The sequence below is a fragment of the Microtus ochrogaster genome, chromosome 8, assembly GCF_000317375.1.
Source record: "Microtus ochrogaster isolate Prairie Vole_2 chromosome 8, MicOch1.0, whole genome shotgun sequence".
NCBI classification, from domain to species: Eukaryota; Metazoa; Chordata; class Mammalia; order Rodentia; family Cricetidae; genus Microtus; species Microtus ochrogaster.
In genome coordinates, this window is record NC_022015.1 from 13,561,053 (window position 1) to 13,573,949 (window position 12,897).

At 44.1% G+C, this 12,897-nt stretch overlaps 1 protein-coding gene across 1 annotated transcript in view; it reads left to right on the forward strand.

The window, feature by feature from the left end:
• The window catches only part of Ears2 (glutamyl-tRNA synthetase 2, mitochondrial), a 26,455-nt gene that overhangs the window by 5,301 nt on the left and 8,257 nt on the right, over positions 1-12,897 (forward strand). Inside the window, exons 3-5 of the mRNA XM_005351133.3 lie at positions 6,740-6,929; positions 10,435-10,907; positions 12,622-12,730. Of these exons, the coding sequence (XP_005351190.1) occupies positions 6,740-6,929; positions 10,435-10,907; positions 12,622-12,730 (772 nt within the window). The remainder of the gene's footprint in view (positions 1-6,739; positions 6,930-10,434; positions 10,908-12,621; positions 12,731-12,897) is intronic.

Consider the following 12,897-nt stretch of genomic DNA (forward strand, 5'->3'; position numbering starts at 1 on the left):
TGCACCACCATCGCCCGGCGCGAATTTATTTTATTTTTAAACCACATCATTGTGAGTCAAACAAAATGATTGCAGTTTTAGGAGTTGATCTTCTTGTGGGTAATTTAATCCTGAATTTAACTAGGCTTGTTGAAATAAAGAATGTGTTTTTAGTTTCCTGGACCATCTTGAACTCCTATGGGTTCCTACTAAAGACAGGCACTAGAGAAAGTTAACACCCTAAGGAAAAATACAAAGACTTCTTGATACACACCTTTAATTCCAGCGCTTGGAAGACAGACTCAGGTGGATCTCTGTAAATTCAAGGCCAACCTGGTCTACATAGCTAGTCCCAGGACAGCTAGGGCTATAACACAGAGACACCCTGTCTCAAAACAAAACAAAACAAAAAACTACTTGAAGATATATACTCTCACCTCAGATAATTATTCACCAGGCTCTAAGTTCTTAAGTAGCAGAAACTCATTTATTTCTAGCTTTTATTAGTGAAATTTTAGTATATATGTAGTTGAGGTTCATTGACTAAAGGAATGTATTAGTCATTAAGATCACTTTGAACCATCTGCTTGCTGCAGCCTTAAAAATGCAAGTATTAAGACTTTACCCACCCAGAATTTTTTTTTAAACAGTATTGGTGCTCCAGCCCAGGGCCTGTGCGTATTATGCAAGTATTCTACCACTAAGCTGTACCCTGGCCCTGTACTTCATCCTTAACCTGATAGTAAGTTGTGATGAGAATTATAGAGAAAGGGCTGGAGAGATGGTTTGTTGGGTAAAGTGCTTGCTGTGTGCAGGTGTGAAGACTTGAGATCAGATCCCCGGGGGTTCACTGACCAGGGGTTCTAGCCAGTGAACTCTAGGTTCAGTGAGAGGGCTAGGAGATGATCAGTGGGTAAAAGCACTTACTAGTTTGGGTTCCAGCACTCTTCTAGCCTCTGTGGGTGCTGTATGAACACGTTGCACATATGTACATGCAGACAAAACATCCATATACAAAGGGATCAATTATTTAAAATCTTAAAAAATGAAGTAGAAAGCCCTTGAAGAAGACACCCAATGTCAGCCTCTGACCTCTACATGTACATGTGCACCTGCAAAGTTACAGAGAAAGAGTAACATGTTGGAAAACTGAGAAAAGTATGTTCTTCTTGATAAGGTTATTTCTCTGGGCATAGAGTCTTGAATGAATTAAGGGGCTATTTTGGCTATTTAGAGTAGATGGAATCAGATGCAAAAGTTCTGTGGAAGAGAAGTAGTGTTGGGTGAGACATGACAAGGACGCCAGTATGGCCCTGTAGGTGGAGACCACGCATTTGTTTCCCAACCGCTCAGACCTGAATAATCACACAGAAACTATATTAATTACAACACTGCTTGGCCAATGACTCAGGTATATTTCTAGCTAGCTTTTACATGTTGAATTAACCCATCTATTAATTTGTGTATTGCCACAAAGCTATGGTTTACCTGTACAGGTTCTGGGCATTTGTCTTCTTGGGCAGCTACAAGCATCTCTTTGACTCCACCTATTCTCTATCTCTGTTCTGGTTTCCCGCCTGACTTTACTCTGTTGCATTCATTAACCAATAAAAGCAACACATATACAGAAGGACATCCTACATTGTGGCCCAAAGACTACAAAAAAGTAAAATGAGTTTTAGTGGGGGCCAGCAAATTCACTCAGTAAAATGCAGGCCCATGTTACAACTTCAACTTGATGGGGCTCTTGCTGCAGGTACTGTGTGAAGCTCATGTGGAATTGAGGAAAGCCGCTGCTCCTGCCACACTGTTGTGTAAACAGAGCTTGATCACAGCAATAGAAAAGTTACTAAGGCCACATCAATTACTTACAGAGATGACCCTGGGTAAGCAAAATGGATCACAAAATAAAACCAAGTCCTAAATCTGGGAAAGGGACTGGTGAGAATGGAATAAAAAAAAGAAAAAGGAAAGAAGATGACTGCTCCTAGGCATGGTGGAGGAAAAAGTTTACTGTAGACAAAAGGGAGACATAGTCAGAGGTAGGGACATCCGGTTGAGTCCAGAGCGGATGTGACCCTGAGCTGTTTGGGTGAGTGGGGGTGGCTAGTAGGTGCAGCAGCCAGGAGGCCCAAAAGAAAGCAGACAAAAAGACCAGAAAACCAGAATGGTTGGATTATATAGGGAAAGGTAGGTAGTTGCGGGGAAGAGGAAGAGTAGTTAAGCTGGAAGTTGAGGGTAGGGGCAGGATATGCCAGCCAGGAGGGCCCTGTGACAGGAGGGGCTGAGGGATGCAGGGAGAACCTGGCTGCCAAGTCCGATTTGATAGTTAAATAGGCCTTTGTCCCAGTTTGAAACATAACAGGGATGAAGGGGTGTTAATAGGAATGGGAGGAAGATAAGAGTGAAGGGAAATATAAAAATATATTCTATATATACACATGTGAAAGTGTCTTGAGAATGAAAGTAATAAAAAAGATGGAGATCTCTAAAAAACTAATAAATTTTGATATGGAAATGATCCACAAATTTACTTCATTCAACCTTGTTCTAGTTTGCCTGTCTTTTTCTTTTTTTTTTTTTTTTTTAGACAGTGTCTCATATCTGGCCTCAAATTCACTGTGTATCCAAGGATGGCCTTGAACTCCTGATCCCTGTGAGTGCTGGAGCTCTAAGGCCTGCACACGATGCTTAGCCTTTTCTAAGGGCCAGCAGAGTATTTTTTTGTTTTGTTTTTTGTTTTGTTTTGTTTTGGTTTGGTTTTGGTTTTTCGAGACAGGGTTTCTCTGTGGCTTTGGAGCCTGTCCTGGAACTAGCTCTGTAGACCAGGCTAGTCTCGAACTCACAGAGATCCACCTGCCTCTGCCTCCCGAGTGCTGGGATTAAAGGCGTGCGCCACCATCGCCCGGCCCAGCAGGGTATTTGAAAAGTAGAGTAGCAGCTGTTTGCTGCATGAATGGGTCCCAAAAGTGGATTGTGGTTCCCTTCCCCCTTTAATAGAGTATATACTAGTTAGTAGGGTTAATATTGTTGTTATGAAACACAATGATTTGAAGCTACTTGGAGAGGAAGGGGTTTATTTGGCTTATGATTCCCAAGGAAGTCAGTATAGTAACTCAAACAGAGCAGGATTCAGGAGGCAGGAGCTGATGCAGATGCCATGGAGGAATGCTGCTTCCTGATGTGCTCCCCATGGCTTGTAGAACCCAGGACCACTTGTTCAGGGTGACCTCACCAGCATGGACTGGGCACTAATGAAGAAAATGAACTACAGGCTGCCCTACAATCCTGATTCTGTGGAGGTTCAATTGAGGTTCCTTCCTCTCTGATGACTCCAGTTAGTGTCAAAGTTGACATAAAACTATCCAGCACGGAGTATCTTTTATTTATTCTTTGAAAATTCCATATGTAAACAATGTGTCTTGATCATAAGCACCCTAACTCCTCCTCCCACTTCCCTAGGAATCCCCAACTCCTTCCTTCCCCCAGGTACCCTCAACACATCCCACTCTCCCTTTTTATGTCCTATCCTTCCCTCCCCCCGCCCTTTTTTAATGGTAGTAGTAGGTTTCTTCTAGAATCTGTGATCTCCAGCCACAGGTTCTTGACTAAGTTTACATTAGCAAATATGAGTTCCTATTGAGTTAGCCATAAGTATAATCAGATAGAGTTGGTTACCTTCAAGACATTAGTGCCACTAATGCTGGGCCTGTTGTAATTATAGTTTGTAGGATTTATTATTATACATTATTCTGCCTGCACGTATGCTTACATGCCAGATCCCACTATCGATGGTTATAAGCCACCATGTAGTTGCTGGGAATTGAACTTAGGACCTCTGGAAGAGCAGTCAATAATCTTAACCTCTGAGCTATCTCTCCAGCTCCTCCTCTCCTTTTTTTAATCGATATCCCAGTGAGTCCAGATGTTAGAATGTTAACTTGATCTTCTGCAGACCAGCACGGCTGCAGGGAGGTCATGAGTGCAGTAGCTGTGCCATGTTTCAAGACAGCGTTTTATAGCCCTCCTCCTCATCTGCTGGCTCTTGGGTTAGTTTTGCTCTTCTGAGATGTACTCTGGCCTTGAGGTGGGGAAATGGATGAAAGATGTTCCATTTGGAGCTGAGCACTCAGCAGACACTTATCAGCACTCTGACCAGTTATGAGCTGTTGTAATAAGAGCTGACCATTGCAAAGAGAAGCTCCCTTGAAAAGGTTGAGGTATAAGCATAAATATTTAGAAGGCAATTTGACAGCTTGTTGTTTAGTAAAACATCAGTAGTAGGTTCCTCCTGAAGACCTGTAATCTCCTGAACCATGGACTTTTGGCCAAGTTTACAACACCAAGCTTGAATTCCTTCCTGTGGAGCATGCCTCAAACCCATTCCAAAAGTAGTTAGTTACCTCTGTAACCTTCATGCTGTTCTTGGCACCACTGGATCACTCTTGCCTGTGGGCCAGTACTGTAGTGTGCAGCATTAGCTGCAGGAATGCCATTGATGTGTTTTCTTCCCCAGCAGCCTGCTTTATACCTTCTATGCTATAAAAACCTTAGCAAGGAAGAAGTTTTCAGGTCAGTTCCTGCTTGATATCTGAATGTCCTGCAGCAAAATATGTTATGCTTTTAGCAATAGGGCTTACCATCTAGTTCTGGTGAGGTTGCTTAGTGTCAGTGTATTGTTTGTTTGCTTGTTTATTGTGTGTATGTATGTATGCATGAGTTTATGTGTATCACATGTGTGCAAGAGCCTGTGGAGGCCAGAAGAGGGTATCAGATCTCCTGGAACTAGAATTACAGGTAGTTAGTTGTGAGCCTCCATATGGGATCTGGGAACCAAACCTATGTCCTCTGCAAGAGCAGTAAATACTCCTAACTACTGAGCCATCCCTTTGAGCCTCATAAGTGTGTGGTTTTTGGTCTTGTTTTGAGGCAGGATTTTGCTATATAGCATAGGCTAGCCTTAAACGTTGACAGTCTTCTTATTTCGGCCTCCCAAGTAATGGGATTACCAGTTTGAGATACCATGCCTACCGCCCCACATTCTTTTTTATCAAATGAAGAAATGAAGGTGCTGTGTGAGAGGTAGCTAAGTTATGATAACAGTAATTTTAGCCAGAATATATAGTCCATTTAGCAAGTGCCAAGTGATATGTCCTTATTCTCATTTTGGCCTCTTAGGACCCTTATGAGACGCTTACTATTTACATCTTGTTTTACAAATGAAGAATTGAAAGTATTCAAAGTGGACTTGCCCAAGATCTCAGCGCTGTCCACTGGGTTTGAACCAAGGTCCATCTGTGTGGAGTGTGTGTGTGCTAGGTTTAAATGTTACAAGGTGATCTATGTTCTTACCCTACTTTACTAGAAGCTCTTAGTGGGCAGAAGCCCCCTTCTGCAGGCCTTGCATCTCCCCTGCCCTCTACTGGAAATATTGATATCTGTCTCTCACACATGAGTCCAGAAGCTGGATGTTAGGTTTGGAGTCTAGCCCTGTAAGTGTTGGGTTTAATATGCAGCTTTATTGAGACTGTCTTACATACAAGCCTTCAGACTCTATACTCTGTAAGCATATAAATGCCAGTGCATTTGTTCCCACAATCATTCTCTATAAAAGGCTGTGAGCTTCATTTTCCAGAGGAGAAAACTGAGGCTTAAAAAGGATGAATTATTCAAAATTAAGACTGTATGCTTTGGCTGGGCAGTAGTGGCTCACACCTTTAATCCTAGCACTCGGGTGGCAGAAACAGACGTGAATCTGTGAGTTCAAGGCCAGTTTGGTCTACAAAGAGAGTTCCAGGACAGCCAGGGCTGTTTCACAAAGAAACCCTAGCTCAGAAAACTTATAAAAAAAAAAAAGTGTGCTTTGGTTTGGAGCTAGTGGCACCCATATGCCTTGGTTTTTCCTTCCAGATTGTAATGGTATCAACACTTATTTGGAAGGAAGGCTTAAAGGTTTTGGGAATGTTGCAGAAAAAAAAACAGCAAAGCATCCAGGTAGTGGTGGCGCACGCCTTTAATCCCAGCACTCGGGAGGCTGAGGCAGGCGGATCTCTGTGAGTTCGAGGCCAGCCTGGTCTACAAGAGCTAGTTCCAAGACAAGCTCCAAAGCCACAGAGAAACCCTGTCTCAAAAAACAAACAAACAAACAAAAAATCAGCAAAGCAGACTGCAGAGTGAATGGTGCCCTAGTATTTATACATTGTCATCCTTTGTGATCCGTGTCATGGCCAATGAGTATCAACAGCCAGAAATCCAACCAGGACAGGCTGGAGCCTAGCCTTCCTGCCTTCTCTTGAGTCTGGCTACGCGTCTCAAATGGTTTCTCTCTTACCTGGGAAAAGATGGATAGAAAGGATACACAGTAGACAGCCCACACACACATCCCTGTGCCCCATCCCCTTGACTAGACTATGTGATCTTTAGCCCCTAGTCTCTCAGAAATTGTGGTAGTACTGGCCTAATGGATTATCATAAAGCTTAAAAATTCAGTGTGTCAAGGCCTGGTGACATGCCTTTAATCCCAGCACTCGAGAAGCAGAGGCAGGTGGAAATCTGTGACTTTGAGGCCTACCTGGTTTATAAAGCAAGTTCCAGGATAGCCAGGACTACACACAGAGAAACCCTGTCTTGAAAAAAACAAACAAGAAGTTCAGTGTGTATGTAAAGCACCCAGATGAATACTTGGAAGAAAAAAAAAAGAAGAGCATTATGTGCTTTTCTGGTGTTACTGTGTGATGACAATTCTCCACCTGTGTTCCAGGCATCCCACCTGACGAAAGTCCCCGTCGGGGTGGTCCTGCTGGGCCCTACACTCAGTCCCAGCGGCTGGCACTGTATGCCCAGGCCACAGAAGCATTGCTGAAGTCTGGAGCTGCCTATCCGTGTTTCTGTTCACCACAGCGGCTGGAGCTCCTCAAGAAGGAAGCCTTGAGGAGCCGGCAGACACCCCGGTGAGATCCCTAGACCATTTTGGATGCCTCCCCAAGCCTGTGTTTGTAGCATCTCTGATTCTGCAGGTCAGACATTTGGGTAGGGCTTAGCTGGGCTCTTTGGGTCTGGGTGTCTTTCAAAGCTACAGTTGGGCCGAAGTCAAGCCTGCAGTTCCCTAGAATTTGAGGAGGATTTGCATCCATCTCCCCAGAGGCTGTTTGCAGGCAGAGGGTCTTACTATATTGTCTGTTGCTCATCAGGTAGGTTTCCTCTAACCAATTAAACTGCCAAAATACACACAAGGGCTGTCTTTTTCTTTTCTTATTTCCAGAGCTGAGGACCAAATCCCCTTTCTTTTTATCTTTTTGGTAGTGCTTAAAGTTGAACAAATGACCTGGTACATTCTAGGCAAAGATTCCTGTAACTCTACTATATCTCAAAACTACACAGGTCTGCATAGGACAGCTCACAGCTTAGCAATTAAATGTACCTAACTGTGGAAGTGACATCTTACCACTGTGTTCTTTCCTTAAAAAGAAGTCAGTATGAGTTCAGCCCATACTTAGAAGGAGGACATTGTAAAGCCTGAATGCCAAGAAGCAGGATCAGTCATTGTGGCTGTAGAGGAAGCTGCTGGTTATACTGTACCTCAAGCGATACTAGTTTTAATAATAATAATAATAACAACAACCTATTATAATGTGTAAAAAAATTTCTGGGCTGGAGAGCATGTTCAGTAGTTGAGAATATTTAATTGGCTATGTATGGTGACACACACTTTTAATACTAGAACTTGGGAGGCAGAGGCAAGTAGATCTCTGTGAGTTTGAAGCTAGCCAGTTCTACATAGTGAATTCCAGGGCGGCCAGGTTTATGTAAAGAGAAGCTATCTCAAAACACAAAACAAAAAAAGCTTACTGATCTTGTTGGGGATCCAAGTTCAGTTCTTAGCACCCAGTTCATAACCAATTCTGGAGGAATCTGATTCTTCTGGCCTTTATAAACACCTGTACTCAGCTGGGTAGTGGGCGGATCTCTTTGAGTTCAAGGCCAACCTGGTCTACTTGAGCTAGTTCCAGGACAGGCTCCAAAGCTACAGAGAAGCCCTGTTTTGAAAAACAAACAAACAAACAAACGAATAAATAAAAAACACCTGTACTCACATGCACGTACCCCACACACACTAAAATATTATTAAATATAATAAAAGTAGGTGAGTGTGACAGCACATGCCTTTAATCCCAGCACTTAAGAGGCAAGAGGCCAACAAATATCTGTGAGTACAGGGCTAGCTTGGTCTACAGAGCAAGTTTAAGGTCAGTAAGGACTTCACAGTGTAACCCTATCTCAAACAAACAAACAAAACAAAACATAAAAATCAAAAAAACTTTTCATGTTTGGTACTTAAATGGGCGCACTTAGGCAGCACGTACCACAGTGAGTATGTAGAGGTCAAAGGACAGTTTTCCTGAGTTGGTGCTTTCCTACCATATGGAAATTGAACTTAGGTCATTAATCTTGGCAGGAGGCACCCTCATGCACTGAGCTATTTCACTAGCTTCATGTTTATTACTACTCCAAAAAAATACAGAAACATCTCCCTTAACCCTCCCTTTAGCTACTCATTTCTCCTCTCAAGAGGCAATTGGTACCCGCTGATGTTCAGTGCCTATGCTAACAAACGGAAAGTACTGTTACCTTTTCTAGTAAATGGTAGTGTGCAGTATACTAACCACTTCTTGTCTTGAGGAAGTTTCTAGATCAACCCATGATTTTTTTCTTACCCTTCTATACTATTCCATTTATGACATGGCATGGTGACATTTGCCTGTAATCCCAGCATTCAGGAGACAGAGGCAAGAAGATCAGCAGTTCAGGGTCATTCTTAGCTACCGTGGAACTTTGAAGCCTTCCTGGACTTTGTGAGACCCTTTTCAAGAAACAAGGGGACTGGGGAGATGGTTAAGCAATTAAGAGCACTGTAGAGGATTATTTAAATTATTTAGAATTTGTTTGTTTTGGGCTGGGGAGATGGCTCAGTGGTTAAGAGCACTGACTGTTCTTCCAGATGGACCCTGCACCCACATGGCAGCTCACGACTGTCTGTAATTCCAGTTTCAGGGAACCCAATACCCATGGCAAAACACAAATGCACATAAAATAAATAAATTTTTTGAAAAAGATTTTTTTTGTTTTGTTTATTTATTATATGTATGGTGTTCTGCCTGCATGCAGGCCTGTATGCCAGAAGAAGGCACCAGATCTCATTACAGATGGTTGTGAGCCACCATGTAGATTCTTGCTTAACAGGTCTGAAGTTGGGGTCTGAGTTTCTCATGAGTTCCCTAGTGAAGCTGATGCTGGTAGTCATGCCTACTTTGAATGAGGAAGATGTGAGCCACATCGACCTTATTTGTGCATCTTGTGGAAAATCTGGTGATGGTTATTCCACACTAAGAGGAGCAGCCTTGAGATAACTCTGGGGTGAACTCTGACTGTCACCCCACCTGCTGACAGCCTTGCCATCTCTCCCTTAATTGGCTGTGGGGTTAACAGTTCCAATCTGGCTCCTCAGAGGGTGGCATCCACAAAGTATTCCTGGGAGGTATAAAAGGAGGGATTTCCCCCCTAGAAGTACATCTTAGGGCTGGAGAGATGGCTCAGAGATTAAGAGCACTGGCTGTTCTTCCAGAGGTCCTGAGTTCAATTCCCAGCACATGGTGGCTTACAACCATCTGTTTGTTTTCTTTTTTTTTTGGTTTTTCGAGACAGGGTTTCTCTGTGGCTTTGGAGCCTGTCCTGGAACTAGCTCTGTAGACCAGGCTGCTCAAATTCACAAAGATCCGCCTGCCTCTGCCTCCCGAGTGCTGGGATTAAAGGCGTGCGCCACCATCGCCCGGCCGGCTTACAACCATCTGTACTGAGATCTGGTGCCCTCCTCTGGCGTGCGGGCATACATGGAGGCAGAATGTTGTATACATAATAAATAAATAAACCTTAAAAAAAAAAAAAAGAAAAAAAAGAAGTACATCTTAACCTCATTGGGAAGAAATAACTTTCCCAGGACCCTAGCCCTTCCTTACCTACCAAGTGTTGTTTTCTTTGATTTTCAATGAATAGAATGGGTTTACATTCCTACCTGGGTCCATCACTGGCACCAGGTCACAAGATTACAACATGGTCTGTACTCATTGTAAGCCTACTTTTGATCTAAGCATTTTCCCATCTCCTCCTTAGCAAAAGAAAGGAAACAGCAAAACATTAGTGTCTGGTGCACTGTTATCCACATGACTTTATTTTTAAACTTCCATTTTAGATAGAAGAAACCCCTTCAAGAGGTTACTGCATTGCCCAGGGTCATAAGGTATCAGATACCAAAGGTTTAGTTGGTAGTGCTTACTAGCATACCCAGGGCCTTGAGTAAAATCTACAGCACTGTAAGTAAAAACCAGAACTTGAAAGACAAGTGGGGTATCTGTCCATTGATGGTTCTTTTAGCTGCTCTGCTGCTCTGTCTCACAATAGGTATGACAATCGGTGCCGGAGCCTGAGCCAGGCACAGGTGGCCCAGAAGCTGGCCGTGGATCCCAAGCCTGCTATCCGCTTCCGCCTGGAGGAGGCAGCACCAGCCTTCCAGGACCTTGTATATGGTTGGACTCAACATGAAGTGGCCAGTGTGGAGGGGGATCCAGTTATCCTGAAGAGTGATGGCTTCCCCACCTACCACCTAGCCTGTGTGGTGGATGACCACCACATGAGCATCAGCCATGTGCTGAGGGGCTCTGAGTGGCTCGTCTCCACCTCTAAGCACCTGCTTCTCTACCAGGCCCTGGGCTGGCAACCGCCTCAATTTGCTCATCTGCCCCTGCTCCTCAACAGGGATGGTAGCAAGCTGTCTAAGAGGCAAGGGGACATTTTCCTGGAACATTTTGCTGCCTCTGATTTTCTGCCTGAAGCCTTGCTTGACATCATCACCAACTGTGGCTCGGGGTTTGCAGGTACATATGCACCAGAGTGGTCCTAGTGGCTGAGCTTGAGCTTTAATACAGACAGATCTGCTTGTCAGTCCCAGCATTGCCACCTATCAGTTACATGATCTTGGACAAGTTCATTATTCTAGTCAGCAGTGTTTATTGAGTCACGCTACTGTGCTTCCTCACTTGGTTTTCCCACACAGCTGTTGTTGATGGAGTGGACTCACAGTAGGCACTGCCCCTGCCCTCAGAGACCCAGAGTCCCATTAATCTTGTTCATATGATAGGGCTAAGGCTGTGCTCTGTAGGGTTAATTAGGAGCCAGTAAGCTTATAAATATAAGGAACCAGCTCACTGTCTGGCCACACCATAAGCTTTAAAGCCACAGACCTTATGATTACTGTGATTACATAAGTATGAGCTCTAACAGTATTACTGGTGTACTATGAATCTAGCTTATTCAAGGTTTAGAACAGAAACCTTGAAGAAGCCGGGCGGTGGTGGAGCACGCCTTTAATCCCAGCACTCGGGAGGCAGAGGCAGGCAGATCTCTGTGAGTTCGAGACCAGCCTGGTCTACAAGAGCTAGTTTTAGGACAGGCTCCAAAGCTACAGAGAAACCCTGTCTTGAAAAAAACAAAACAAAACAAAAAAAAACCCTTGAAGAACCAAGTACCAAATAAGATGACTCCTTGTGGCAATAACTTGATAATTCTAGTTTCTAAGGTGATTTTGAGGCTCGAGGAGGTTGTAACTTGCCAGAGTCACATCCTTAGTAAAGGATAGTGTTCTTTTGTTTTGTTTTTCAAGACAGGGTTTCCCTGTAGCTTTGGAGCCTGTCTTGGGACTAGCTCTGACAGATCAGGCTGGTCTCAAAACTCACAGAGATCCGCCTGCTTCTGTCCCCCCTCCCGCAAGTGCTGGGATTAAAGGTGTTCACCACCACCTCCCAGCAAGGATATAGTTCTTGAGGCCCATGCCTGACCATGGTGTCTTCTGACTGCACTAAAGATATTGCTGCTCACTAAGAAGGTGCTTCCAGGGGGCTGGAGAGATGGCACAACAGCTAAAAACTCTTGCTAGTATGAGTTCTATTCCCAACATCCATATCAGATGGCTCACAACTGCCTGTAACTCCAGTGTCCAGGGATCTGACAGCCTCTTCCAACCTCCATGGGTAGGCTTGTGTAACTTGCGTGTGCACACACACATAAACTAAAAATAAGAAAATGTTCAAAACACAGCTTTCTGTCTGGGTGTGGTGTTACACACTTGGAATCCCAACGTTAGAGAAGCTGAAATAAGAGGATTGCTAGTTTGATGTCAGTCTGGACTTTATAATACCAAAGTCCTTTCTCAAACGAAACAGAAAAGTAGCAACTTCCAGCACTGAGGTTCCACTGTGGCATTAAGTATGAAGTTTGTAGGGCATGCTGGTGCCATACTCTACTCAGAGCCAAGCACACAGAAGCTCTGGAGTAGCCAGGCAGTGGGCACACTGTTCTTGCAGTTTTGATCCAAAAGTGGGAAGCCTATAGCTTGCTCACTTGCTCTTCTTTGTGTGTGAAAGTGGGAGAAAAGCTGGGCAGTGTAATCAACATCTATATTCCAGCTGTGTTGGAAACTGAGGCCAGAGGATCAAAATCTGTAGGCCAGCCTGGGCAATGCAGAAAGATAAATAGTAATTACAGAAATAAGTTGAGGGAGAGGCTGAGCAGCTGAGTGGACCTGACTTGCAGAGAACCAAATGGGCAGGACCCTGCCGGAGCTGATAACACAGTTTGACCTGACCCGGATCACCTGCCACTCAGCTCTGCTGGACCTGGAGAAGCTCCCAGAATTCAATAGGTAAGTGGAAGAGCCAAGTACTATGGTGCATACCTGTATTCCCAGCACTTGGAAAACTTGAGAGAGGTGAATTGTAAATTCTGGGCCAGATTGGATTATGTAGTGGCCTCAAATATACTATGTATGGCGCACGCCTTTAATCCCAGCACTCGGGAGGCAGAGGCAGG